This window comes from Podarcis erhardii, assembly GCF_964252035.2.
Source record: "Podarcis erhardii genome assembly, chromosome: 3".
In the NCBI taxonomy this organism is placed as follows: domain Eukaryota; kingdom Metazoa; phylum Chordata; class Lepidosauria; order Squamata; family Lacertidae; genus Podarcis; species Podarcis erhardii.
The window spans coordinates 97,479,269-97,493,134 of record NC_138507.1 but is presented as its reverse complement, the minus strand read 5'-3'; the positions used below and the strand labels follow the sequence as shown (position 1 = coordinate 97,493,134).

General features: G+C 46.1%; 1 protein-coding gene across 3 annotated transcripts in view; it reads right to left on the bottom strand.

Moving 5' to 3' along the window:
- The window catches only part of PTPN14 (protein tyrosine phosphatase non-receptor type 14), a 439,438-nt gene that overhangs the window by 351,403 nt on the left and 74,169 nt on the right, over nucleotides 1-13,866 (bottom strand). For all 3 annotated transcript variants that reach the window (XM_081854529.1, XM_081854527.1, XM_081854528.1), the window contains exons 6-13: nucleotides 13,779-13,849; nucleotides 12,584-12,671; nucleotides 11,524-11,612; nucleotides 10,171-10,258; nucleotides 7,973-8,055; nucleotides 5,160-5,217; nucleotides 4,521-4,599; nucleotides 1,248-2,728 (exon numbers count right to left, since the gene is read on the bottom strand). In XM_081854529.1, the coding sequence (XP_081710655.1) occupies nucleotides 1,248-2,728; nucleotides 4,521-4,599; nucleotides 5,160-5,217; nucleotides 7,973-8,055; nucleotides 10,171-10,258; nucleotides 11,524-11,612; nucleotides 12,584-12,671; nucleotides 13,779-13,849 (2,037 nt within the window). The remainder of the gene's footprint in view (nucleotides 1-1,247; nucleotides 2,729-4,520; nucleotides 4,600-5,159; nucleotides 5,218-7,972; nucleotides 8,056-10,170; nucleotides 10,259-11,523; nucleotides 11,613-12,583; nucleotides 12,672-13,778; nucleotides 13,850-13,866) is intronic.

Sequence of the window (13,866 nt, the reverse complement as noted above, 5' to 3'; positions counted from 1 at the left end):
GGACAATGGAGTGTGTTAGGTTGAAATAAATAGGAGTTAAAAGGTTCTTCAGGGTGGTTGAATCTTTGTTTGCAAAGCCTCCTTACAAAATTACTTGTTCTGCCTTTAACTGTATTTGACAGAGGCTGAGTTCAGCTGTAAACTGAGCCCATGGTTTGTTTTAATAGCTAGTTTTATTCTTCTTTCAACGAACCATCATTTAAACTAACTATAGTTTGTCCTTTTTGGATACAACGGTAAGTTCTGGTCAGTGAAAAACTGTAAAGGTGCTGCTATTTCCTCATTGCAGTTGTGTATAGAGAAGAGAGGAGAGGAGGAACATGCAAGCCCAAGGTCCACGTCTGCTCATTCACATAATACTGAACTATGGTTTAGCATCACTCCAGAAACAGGACCAGTGGCTGTACCCAAGTACGCTCACAAACAATGGTTTGCTTGGAGCCGACAAACCAGGATCAAGAACCGCAGTCTGAAGCTGATTTGCACACAAATAATTTGTGCTAATTCTAGTTTGTTGTTGAATTCACAGACAACTGACAAACCACAGCTAGGACCTCAAGAGGTTTCTGCACCATGGAGCTAGGAGTTAACTGATGAAACTGAGTTCCGAGTGGGTGGGAAATGAAAATCAGGCAAGCAGCTCCAAACCATGGCTGCCTATTGTATACTTCCTCAAACTATGGTGGGGCTTAATTATGGCTGGCACGCTGGCACAGTGCCTGAATCTGAGTCATTACATGTGAAGCTCTTATACCTTAGAGGCATGATTAGGAGCTCTGAACCCAGCATGGCAGAACAACAAGAAGAAGGTGTGCAACAGAGTCAAGTGCTGTGAACAGCACCTCGAGAATCTCAGCATCATTCTTTAAATTAAGTTTCTAGCCAGTATGATTACAATCTCAACTTTTACTAAAGCTACATTCTTGATCTGACTTCTTGACAGCCAACACGATTAAAGAACGGCGTTGACTTTACCTCTCCTTTTAAGACTGTCTAGCTCAGTGTTTCCCAAACTTGGGTCCCCAGCTCTTTTTGGACTACAATTCCCATCATCCCTGAACACTGGTCCTGCTAGCTAGGGATGATGGGAGTTGTAGTCCAAAAACAGCTGGAGACCCAAGTTTGGGAAACACTGGTCTAGTCTTTCAATGGCTCTGCAAAACTTTTTTTTTTTTAATCTATTTGTAGCAGTTCGATTCAGAGATTCCACTCCACCCCACCTGTGTGCTAATTGAAAATATACTTACCCTCATCTCTCTTTCTATGATACTGTCTTCAATCGAAAACATTTCTGACACGGGCCTCTCCTTCACTGGCTCTTTCTTGACTCTTTCCTTTACACTTGTGAGGTCTGGTTCGGAGATGGATGGGCCGAGCGAGGACCCATTGACTGACGCCTGATCAGTCCGAGATATGCTGATGGCTTTCGCAGGACCCGGCCTGACAGCCCTGGCTCGAGAGGCAGCCAGCAAAACGTTCGCCTGCTCATTCCTCAGGGCTCCGTTGCTGACGCTTTTCCTGGGGCCCGGATACTCAGGAGGAGGTTTGTTTGGTATCCTAGCCAAGGCGGCCTGCAGCTGAGCGCTGTACTCCACGTTTTCATGGAGCGCCGCCATGGAAGGCACCGATTCCGAAGCTTCTTCGTCCTCTTCGCTTTCGCTGCTGTGTATCAGCATTGTGGCGTCAGAGAAGGTCTTCTTGTGGTGGTAGTGAGGGAGCTGCTGGACCTCGTGAGCCCTGGGCACCACTTCCTCCTGCTGCACCTGCTCGCGCAACGTGTTCCTGCGCGGCAGGGGGGCATTGAGGCTCTTCAAAGCCATTGCCTCTATGCCGCGCACCATGTTGCTAATCACTTCCAAGCTGTGGCGCTTGTTGACGGCCGCGTGGTGCTTGACCGCCATAAGAGGCTCACTAACTTCCTGAAGAGATTGATGAACCACCGGGGAGCTGTCCTCTTGGAAAGTCTTTACCAGGAGCTGAACCTTGCGAGTGACCAGATCGGGACTGCTGCCGCTGACATACTTGTGGCGGTGACTTGCGAGGTCAGGTGTGCTGGTGGCAGGACGGGGGCGCGGATATGGCGGTGGGGGCCTGAAAAGGTAGTTTTTTAATATGTGCGCCGTGCCACACCTCTGGTTGTTGGGGACTTGCATGTTGGCCAGTTCCGGGGTGCTAACGGTGTGGGAAATGGAACTGGCCGCTGCTTTCGTCTGCGCAGCATTGATGGGGTTCACTTGCTCAGATGGCGCGGCATGTTTTTTGTAAGTGCCCTGAGGCCCGTACGTAATGGCGTAAGGAGGCCTCTCCCGGATCTCCGGTTGACTGTACACAAGGTCTTTGGGTTGGTTATACGCATGGGTGTTCCCAATGTTGAGGTTCCTCAAGGACTGGCTCTGGCTGTCCGGGTGGACAACCCCCCTCTTCATCTGCCTCATGACCGTCTCGTAGTCTGGCGTCGGCCTATAGGAAGGCACGATGATTGCGCTGTGCCTATGGCTCGGGATGTAGTCCGCTCTCATTATGTCGCTCCCGGGGATGCTGAGGTTGGAGGACACTGGAGAAGCCTGGATGAAGTTCTGCGAGTGGTTGAGAGAGTTCATGCTCTGGGCGCTGCACACGCTGCCGTTGGGAACGTTGCCGTTCAAGTAGCTGAAGTCCATCGCGCACCTGTCCAAGCTGCTCTGAGATCTACAGTAAAACATATCTTCGTTTCCGTGAAAAATGCTGTCTGTGGGCAGGAGAAAGCGAGAAACGAACAAGAAACATCATGAGCAAACAGGCTAAAGACAGTGGAGTAAGAGATGAGAATGCAAGGCGGGTTTTTTGGACTAGCAACCTGTTCTGACAGTGGCCAACCAGATGCCTGTGGGGAGCCTGCAAACAGGAATGCAATTCCCAGCAAGTGGTATTCAGAGGCATATTGGGTCCGACAGTGGAGGCAGAACATTGCCATCATGGCAAGTAGGAGAGGTAAAGGTAAAGGGATCCCTGATCATTAGGTCCAGTCGTGACCGACTCTGGGGTTGCGGCGCTCATCTCGCTTTACTGGCCGAGGGAGCCGGCATACAGCTTCCGGGTCATGTGGCCAGCATGACGAAGCCACTTCTGACGAACCAGAGCAGCACACGGAAATGCTGTTTACCTTCCCGCTGGAGCGGTACCTATTTATCTACTTGCAATTTGTGCTTTCGAACTGCTAGGTTGGCAGGAGCAGGGACTGAGCAACAGGAGCTCACCCCGTCGCGGGGATTCAAACCGCCAACCTTCTGATTGGCAAGTCCTAGGCTCTGTGGTTTAACCCACAGCGCCACCCGCGTCCCTTAAGTAGGAGAGAGGGCCTTCCAAAACTCTGTTGACGACATCGCCGTCATGCCTGCAGAAGCTGGAAGGGGAAAGGAGCCCAATGCACTCGTGGAACTGGCCATAGTCAGGAAGAAGAATGTGTCCAGCAGGGATAGAGCTACGAATCACTTACTCTTCCATTAAGAAAATGCCAATGTTGTCACAAGCCAGCATACCCTTGCAGGAAATGACTCCTAATGTGCAAACGAATTGCCCATCCCTGCAAAAGTCTCCCCCAACGCAGAAGACTTTCTATAGGCACATCTCCCCAGATGTGTGAAGCAAACTGTCTCACCACCACCACCTTGTTCATGTAAACAGGAAGCCTGCTTGCTCATCTTAACGCACATGGCGCAGGATTAAGGGCACTCAGCTACATTACTGTAATACTGAGTGTAGTGAAATTTGTTGGTGGGGAGAGGATGCAAAACAGAACAAACACGCTTTTCCAAAACCAGCTTTGGATTTGGACACAATGAGAGAAGTGGGACCGGGCGGGGGAAGAAATACACTCCTGTTTGAAACGTGTGGTATTTTTCCCCCTGACCATTAAGCCAAAGCTTGGTGGGACAGCACATACCGCTTAAACAGCACAGTAGCCAAGAGATTCAACTACTAACCAGGAGGTCTCTGGTTTCAATCTCACACCTGCCACAAGCCAAGTTGTTGGACTTAATACAGGCATGGGGAACTTTTGGCCCTCCAGATGTTGCTGAACTACAACTCCCATCAGCCCCTGGGAGAATGGCTGATGGCCAGGGATGACAGGGGATGTAGTTCAGAGCAATATTCGGAGAGCCAAGGGTTCTCCACACCAGCCTTATGGCAAGGCACAGTCTCTTGTCCTCATCTATTTCTTGCGGATGTGTAACCATATTGTCCTGCCCTACAGTTTTATTACGCAGGTAAGTGATATCAAGTTTGTGAAGTGCTTTGAAAAATCTAGGCAGGCTATACGTGAACAAGTGGGATCTGTAACAAAATGTTGCAGCGTGGAATGCTTCTGTTTAAGGTTCCAGACACTCTTTCCCCCCTCCCTTCCACGTTCCGTTCCTTCTTCTCTCTACTTCCAGCAGCAGCCTGTCAGCATGACCAGCGCTTGACGACTTAATAGCCCTATCAATGTATTATTTACTATTGCGGTTGTTGTTTTTAGTCATAATATTTGTGATAAATACCTTGTGAATTGTGAGTTTCCGTGTAGTGCTCTCCACACTGGAGGTGCATAGGTGGCATAATAAATGGGTGTTGCCTTGGCTAAAATACAAAAAGGAAAAAAAAATGCAATTTGACACAGAGTTATAGGAAACAGTCTTCTCGTGATTCAGAAGCCTTGGTCCAGCTAGGTCAATATTGTCTACACTGACTGGCAGCGGCTTCCCAGGTTTCAGGCAGGGAAATTCTCCAAGCCATACCTGGAGCTGCCAGTGTTTGTACCTGGGACATAGCTCAACCACTGAGCTATGGCCCTTCCCCAAATATTCACCCCCCCCCCGAGAAAACATTTAATGACAGGAGTCTTGTACTGACTTTTCAAGTAATCTTTCCACAAAACACTGCTATGCTATAACTATACTACAGATCAGGCACAGGCACACTCGTCCCCCCCCAGATGTTTTGGGACTACAACTCCCATCATCCCTGACCATTGGTCCTGTTAGCTAGGGATGATGGGAGTTGTAGTCCCAAAACATCTGGAGGGCCGAGTTTGCCTATGCCTGCTATAGATTTCTGTAGTTATAAAAAGAGCGCTAGATTTCTTCCCCCACTTCCTTGGTGCTTGTTGTTTAGCTTGTCACTTATCCCAAGATATTTACCAAGGATGATCGACTCCAGGTGGGCCGCCGCCTAATAGGAGGAGGGGAATTTGATTGTCTGTGGGAGGGAAAAAAATGAAGGGGGATTTTTTAAATAAATGTCATTTTGAATAATAATGTACACATCATAGTTAACTTCCAGTGTTTTCTATGCGAGGTATCGGGGAGAATCTGGAAGGCGGGACCCCAGAAATATGTCCTGTGACAGGAACTCTGGATAAATGATATCAGCAAAATACCAGCTATGGGAAAGGCTTAAATGAGAGGCGTTTGGGTAAGCGAGTGGGGTAAGCTTAGGACGTGTAAAAAAAATTATGCTGAAAATGCAAGGAGGGGAGGAGTGAAAGGGAAAGAACTAAAGCAATTTGAGAAATGAGGACTGGGAACACAAGACTGTTCAACGTGGTTTAAGTAAGGAAGAAAGCAAGAATCTGGGAGCATAGCAAGTCACTGAAGAGGCAATGCACACACACAAGCCAAGAGAGGAAATATTAAATAAGTGCTGGGCATGATGCTAGAATAGCAGGATGCATGGCGGGAGAACTTAAGAAGAAATTATGCTAGAACGGAGGAAGAGAGCAAATGAAAGAAAAAAGCATTCACAAGACAGAGCAGGAGTAAAGTGCTTACGTGTAGAGAAGAAAGGTGGAATTTCTGATCTTACATTTTCTGATCTGGTGAACGACGTTATGTGCAATTAGAAAATAAGGCAGACAAGAAGAAATGCGAACAACAGAGCCATTTTCAAAAAAGCACAAACTAGGGGGGGGAAAGTTTTCGGCTAGCAGTCACAGGCCTTGAATAGTCTTCTAAGAGAACGATTAAACCCATGTCTTATTTTATTGTTTTTTGAAGGCATCGCCCATGCCTTAGGCAAGGCCGCAAAGGCAGTCAACCACAACCAAAACGGAAATACAGCATAAAACACAACAAAACTAGAAAAAGATGAGAGATACCAAATAATATAACCTGCCAACCAATAAGTGGAAGCAGGGCAAAGCCATCTTGCAGCTGCCATGAACATTTATAAATGGGAATAGAAGGGGCAGGGAATGGCAGCCCAGAGAATATCTCTCTGTGGCAACTCCTAAATTGTGGAACTACCTCCTCACAGAGGCCCATCTAGCAACATCATTATATGGATTCCACTGAACACTGAAGACATAGCTTTTGGCCTTGGCCTTTGGCAGTTCAGGTATTTTTGTGGGACATGCCTCTTCAGTACTCTTTGATCTATAATGCGCTGCCGTTGCTTGGAATTGACTCACACTCTGTGGTTGCTATCTGAGGCCCTTATCTGTGCACTTCCTCCACGGGAAGTTCAGAGGGCAACAACACAAGAATGGGGCTTTTCACTGGTAGCTCCCCACTTGTGGAATGCTCTCCTCAGAGTGGCTCGCCTGGCACCTTCTTTGTCTAGTTTTAGGTATGAGGCAAACATTTTCCTTTTCGCTTGGGCTTTTTGGTCCTTAGCATGAAGGCTTTTAAAGTACAGTGGACCTTCCGGATATGAATTTCATTCGTTCCAGGGGTCCATGCGCACCTCAACAATTTTGTAAGAAGAGGCGCTGTTTCTGCACACACATGAGGCGCACAGAGTGCTTCTGTGCATGCGCAGGCGGCAAAACCTGGAAGTATACACTTCCGGTTTTGCCGCGTTCACAACCCGAAAGTTACGTTACCCGAAGGTAATGTAACCCAAGGGTCCACTGTATTTGTGTCCTCTTTTGGTGATGCATGGTCTGCTAGACCACCAGCTAGAGCCAGTGTGGTGTAGTGGTTAAGAGCAGTAGTCTCGTAATCTGGTGAACTGGGTTCGCGTCTCTGCTCCTCCACATGCAGCTGCTGGGTGACCTTGGGCCAGTCACACTTCTCTGAAGTCTCTCAGCCCCACTCACCTCACAGAGTGTTTGTTGTGGGGGAGGAAGGGAAAGGAGAATGTTGGCCGCTTTGAGACTCCTTCGGGTAGTGATAAAGCAGGATATCAAATCCAAACTCTTCTTCTTCTTCTTTTAGGTTTTTATTTATAGGGTTTATTGCAAATGGTGTTACTATTTCTGCTGAGTTTGCACATTGCTCTGAGTTATTTTTATAAGTACCGGTAACTAAATAATAATAATAATAATAGCAATAATAATAGCTTAGCTTGGTTTTATAAACTGTTTTCCTTCTTTTAATTGTACAATCTTATGGCTATAAACAACCCTGGTTGACACATGGAGATCTGCACATTGTCGCAATGCATCCCAGATTATAAGATTATAATTATATTTTCTTTCTTATATTATAATTATAAGATTATTGTATAATCTTAGAAGGTTGGATAATCTTAGTAGGGGTGTGGCTGTGACAATCACAGAGGGGTCCCTGCACTTCTGAATATGCCACTAGACCACTGGCAGCTGCTTTGCCTGTGCCACTGCCCACTTCTGGCCGGATGTTCATCTATCAGAGGTTCTGTAGCTGCATCTTATATGGCAGATCCTGCACCTAGGAGAGGGTTGGTCTCCACAGTTTCCCAAGGTCCTTTTTAACTCTCCCATTGCAACCAGTGTGTTTCAGATTGCGGCTACCCTTTCATCCTAAAATGAGCCTCTAAGTTTACAATCGAGAAAGCAAGCATCATTTATGCAGGCCTTTCCTTTGATTTCTGAACTAGAGAAATGTTTCCCTTTGCTGTGTTTCTGCAGGTGAGGGTGAGGGAGAAGGCAGGTGGGGAATAACAAAAATGGCCTCCAAAAGCCTGGACCGAAATGAGGTCGCTTCACATTTCACGAGCAGAAGCCAGAACTGGAAAAGGGGAAAGTACTCACTCTGTGCAGATGTTGTTTTGCTTGTAAAACTTGTGCTTTGCAGCAAACAGCCGTGAAATATACTTGGCATTTTCAAGGTCGTCCTTTAAAAAGTTGAAAGGGTGGAGGGGGCAGGGAGACAAGGGAATGCAGGAAAAACACTTAATTACACTGTGACTAGCATAGCAAAGGGTTATGTAACAGTGAATGCGCTCCTCTGAAATATTCAGTAGGAATAATGCTTTGCTCAGAAACACACATGCACAAATGCCAGCATCCAAGTCCCCATATCATAGGGATGCTGGTGCTAATTCAATAGAGATGCTAATGCAAACTAGTCACACCATTGGGGACCAGAGAAGAGCAGTCCAATGGCGAAATGGTGCTATGACAAGTGTCAATCCTAAGGCTTCAAGCCCTGTTTCTTGGAAGCATCTGGCTTCACATGGTGCAATGCAAGAGGCTGAGCTACAGCCACCAATGGTTTGATCCAGCAAGGCTTTTCTCGTGAGAAATCAAATGGAGTTTCTTTTAAAAGACCAATATGTGATTTAAAAGGTAAAGGTAAAGGTACCCCTGACCGTTAGGTCCAGTCGCGGATGACTCTGGGGTTGGGCGCTCAACTCGCGCTATAGGCTGAGGGAGCCGGCGTTTGTGGCCAGCATGACTAAGCCGTTTCTGGCGAACCAGAGCAGTGCACGGAAACACCGTTTACCTTCCCGCCGGGTGGTTCCTATTTATCTACTTGCACTTGACGTGCTTTTGAACTGCTAGGTGGGCAGGAGCTGGGACCGAGTAACAGGAGCTCACCCCATCGTGGGGATTTGAACCACCGACCTTCTGATCGGCAAGCCCTAGGCTCTGTGGTTTATACCTTAATACAGTGGTGCCCCGCAAGACGAATGCCTCGCAAGGCGGAAAACTCGCTAGACGAAAGAGTTTTCCGTTTTGGAGGTGCTTCGCAAAACGAATTTCCTATGGGCTTGCTTTGAAAGACAAAAATGTCTTGCGAGTTCCTGTGGGGGTTTTTTCCTCCCCCCCCTTTTTCTAAGTCGCTAAGCCACTTATTCTCCAAGCCGCTAAGCCGCTAAAAGCTGCTAAACCGCTAATAGCGCTAATCCGCTAAGCCGTCAATGGGCTTGCTTCGGAAGACGAAAAAACCGCTAGACGAAGAGACTCGCGGAACGGATTAATTTCGTCTTGCGAGGCACCACTGTATCTGACTTACAGGAGGTTAAAGAAAAGCATCAGGGCACAGCAATGAAGCCCATCCTATGAGGTTCCCAAGGCATTTGGCTGCCCACTGGTAAAAATAAAATAAAAAAATGGACTGGATAGATTCTGGACTCAGCCTGCAAAGCAGTTCTTTTGTTGCTACAAAACCTGGTAATACTGGTGGCTAACAATTAGGGTTGTGCACAGTTCCCCTGACCCAATCCAGAACCCTGGATTATTATTATAATTTATTAAATTTGTTTACCGCCCTTCATCCGACGATCACAGGGCAGTTTCCAATATGAACACACAAAAATACATACCATAATCACAAATAAAAACACACACACACACACACAATTTAAAAGGCCATAGATCAAGTTGAGCCACCTTGGATTGGCCCCGAATCAATCCATGGCTGGAGCTGATGTTTAATTATGATTGGGAGGAGGGGTGGAGGAAGAAGCAGAGACTCCCTCCGAACAGAGAGCAGGAAGGTTCAATCCTGCTGGGTGCTTCTCTGCAATCACCTTCCGTATGGGAAAGATACTTGCAAAAGTAGTGCAGCCCGCAGGATCAAATTCTCCACTCATCAGCTGGTGAGCGGAGGATTCAATCTGTTTTGCCGGCACGTTCCCTGTTGAGAACACACCAGTGAAGCAGACCCCTGCAGCTTTGCCATCTGATGTGCTGCCTCCTGACACCTCGGATCCCTCTGGGCAGCCTGACTTGATCCAAGGCTGTCTCAACCTAACTTTGCCCAAGCCCTGTGCCGGCCAGGCTTGAGCTGAATCCAGTGCACAGCTTACTAACAACCTCAGTTATCGTTCACTGCAATCCCTTTCCAAGCTCCTGGGGTGGGGTTGATCTCACGGAAGTTAAAATAGCACACTGGGAAATCGTCTGCAAGAATCCATCACACTTAAAATGTGTACAATGAAGATCCTGTGGTTGGAAGGGAGAAAAAATAACCCTTAAGGCTGATCTTTTAATGCTTTGCTTACTGTATGAAAGAGCACAGTTTCTTCTTTGTTGAGCAGTTCCACAGCAATGGAAGACTTGTTGTGTGTTATATTCCCGATATCATTCCACCTGCGGAGAAGCAAGTTTGCTGAAACAGACATGCCATTGCCAAACAGCCAGAGTTGTCATGATTCTTTCAGTACAAGGAGAATGTTCAGTAACTGTTTGGCTCAATCAAGCCTCTCCATGTGTTTAGCATGTGAAAATTATTATCAATGGCTGCATGTGCAGAGTAATCACCTAAGAAGCAAATGTAAATGCGTCTTTGCCTCCAACCAATTCATGTTAATGGTTCTGCAGATGGGAAAGCTATGCAGCCAGTGTGGTGAAGTGGTTAGTATGTGGGATGAGGACCTTAGGAGACCAGGGTTGAAGTCCCCATCAGCCACAAAGCTTCCCTTGTAACCCTGGCCTGACTCACTCATAGGAGAGGGAGAATCACCTGTACTCCCTTGAACTCTTTAGAGGAAACATAGTATATAAATGCAACAATGAATAAATAGATAAAATAAAACACCTTGTTTTAGGAGGGGAAGCAGCTGAAACACAAATGGGTGTGTTACGTTTATCACTTTGAACAAAATAATAATCTCCCTTTTTTGTGCAAACTCATGACCTATAACGAAATACAAACAGGGTTGTATCCAACCCTGCTGTTCTGCTAGAGCAGTGAACTAGTCCCACTTAGAGCAAATAAGAAATATGAGCAGCTCTCAGCCATCACCAAACGTTTTCCCATCTATCTATCTATCATCTATCTATCATCTATCTATCATCTATCATCTATCTATCTATCTATCTATCTATCTATCTATCTATCTATCATCTATCTATCTATCTATCTATCTATCTATCTATCATCTATCTATCATCTATCTATCTATCTATCTATCTATCTATCATCTATCTATCTATCTATCTATCTATCTATCTATCTATCTATCTATCATCTATCATCTCCAGGTAACAAAAAAGAACATCTAGAAGGAGTTAGTTGGTGTCATCAAAGGAGGACATTCCATAATGTCTGTGCCACAACTGAAATGGTCCTATGCTGGACCTCAGTTTATGAAGGCTCCAGAACAGAACCTCAAACTAGGTTTGAGAGCCTCTGGAACAGTGTGGGAGGTAATACTGGAAACAGGAGCCAGGCAGAGGCAAAATAAATCCTCCCTCTCCATTTCAGTGGAATCTCTTTTGTCAGTGGGATCCCATCATTGGATTAAACTGAATAAAATTGGGTTGGATCCAGTTTTCACCCATCCAGCCAAGTTGATGGAAATCAAGCTAGCTTTGGATTGGTCAGACACAAAGTTTCCTGATCATGTTTTTACCTGTAGATCACTGTGGGCCTTCCCATTCTGTTCTTGACAAAAATCCCCATGCAGTAGATTCCAAGGTGCATGTCATTTCCTTGATTGTCCTACATGAATAATAATAAAAAATGTAAATGTTCAAATTTTAATTATACCAAACCTTGAAATCAGCAGCAATCGCAATATAAAGAAAAAAAGGAGAGAAAAACCCAACCCCCAACAAAATCCCATTTCTTATCTAGATGCCTTTTGCATCAGATATTTCAGGCTGAACAAACCTCCCATGAGAATATCTGCACCGCTGACGGAATGGACATATATCGCGTATCAAGACTGAATCCACAAGGCCGCTTGCTTCTTTCATATTAAATATTCAAAAGAAGTATCACCAGAGGTACAATGGAGCAATATCAGAAGCAAGGACCTCACTGTGTCTCAGGATGAAGCACAATTTGAATAACTTCTAATTGCGTTTTTCTCTGGATCCACCAGAGAAGTGTGGAGTTAGCTCTTACAGCAATGCTTATTGTGCCCCCTCCAATTTGTGCTTATCTCACTTTGGTGCTCACCAAACACTACAAAAGAGAATGGATTAGAGAATTGATTTGCCACAGCGCAGAACTTTAAACCTTTGATTTCTGTCAGTTGTCCAAAAGGCTCAACATGGAATACTGCATCAATTTCTGGTTTCCGGTGCAAAAATCAGTAACTTTGATGCAGGCTGTCACAAGATTCAGAACACAAGAGAGGAGCCAAATTGTTTATTTCCTTCTGTCCCTTCAGGCGAAACAGACAGTTGTCCAGATTCTTCAAATCAGCTGAAGCTGAGACAAGGGCAGGTCTTCAGCTGAGATGTGCCTTAGGGTAGAACTCAGATTGCCCCTGGCAGATAAAGCTACAGAATACCTCCACAAACAATGAATGGGTGGGGGGTGGAGCGGGTGGAGGCCGACTTTGAAAGCTAAAAACTGCGATGTTTTGACTTATTCTGCAAGCTGGTTGCAAGCTGTTCAGGACGTTTCATATTTTCCTAATACAATAAAAGGCCTCAGTTGGAAATTAAGTTGGAGTTCCTTACCTTCACAGGGAAGCTTTCCTGCCCAAACCCATCTAGTCGTTCTACTTCACTGATGTATAGGAATTCCGCATCCGCTGCAGAGATGCCACTGTAAATCGAGTTAAGAGAAATACGGCTCAGGATTGCCCAGAGGACCAAAGATTCTAGGATGAACCCTTGGAATTTGCTAACTTAGAATTATATAGGGGTATCCAACACTTAGAAGGCTAGTTTTGTGTCCTCCATATGCTCTTGAACTACATTGCCCATCATCCCTGACCATTTGCCATGCTGGGCGGGGCGGGATCCGATGAGAGTTGGAGTCCAGCCACATCAGGAGAATGGTACATTGGGTGCCCTTGATCTAGGACAACGATAACATTCAAAGGCCAAAATAGTTTGGGCAACCCTCCTGTCCCCCAGACTTAAACCTAGGCTCTCTAGATCTCATCAAAAACAGTCTGAAACTGAAAATGAGCAAACTCAAAGGAAACTTTATAGTCATGCAAAAATGGTGACTACCACCCAGTCACCATCTGTTCCTAGTATTAGCTTCTGACTGGAATTAAGCTATTCTCTCTCAACCTCAGCACCTGCTGTCAGCAACAGATAACAGCCCCAGCCTTCACCAGACACAAGTGCATTCCGGTGCATGTGTAGCATCACAGTGCTCAAAAATAATTAGCAAGCACAATTTCCTGTAAAGGTAAAAGTAAAGGGAGCCCTGACCCTTAGGACCAGTCATGGCCGACTCTGGGGTTGCGGTGCTCATCTCGTTTTATTGGCCGAGGGAGCCAGAGTACAGCTTCCGGGTCATGTGGCCAGCATGACTAAGCCGTTTCTGGCGAACCAGAGCAGCACACGGAAACGCCGTATGTATTTCCTGTATGTAATAATCAAATCATGCTTCTGGGAAACTTACAAGGCAGGCTTGAAAGCAACAGTGTTTCCTCTGTTGATTATCCCCAGCATCTCCTCGTCAGAAGTCCACTGCCTTTGAACTTGCCAGGTCCATTTTGTTACAATGGCTGATAGGCAAGGAGTCACCCTTTCCCTAAGAGATATCATTCCAGACCATATCAAAGCCATTGGCCAAAGCAGAAACACAGGTTGCAGGAAATAGCACCGCAGGCTAAACCTACTCCAGAAACAAGTTGATAACGAAGGAAGGCAAGCTGCCTTCTCTGAACAACACACTGACATTTTGGTGTCTCACCTGTGTTTTGTGTGCACCTTGGCTACTTTGTCAGTCAGCTCCTTCAGGGAGGCTTCGTCTTGGATCCAGTCCTAGAGAGACGGAAATA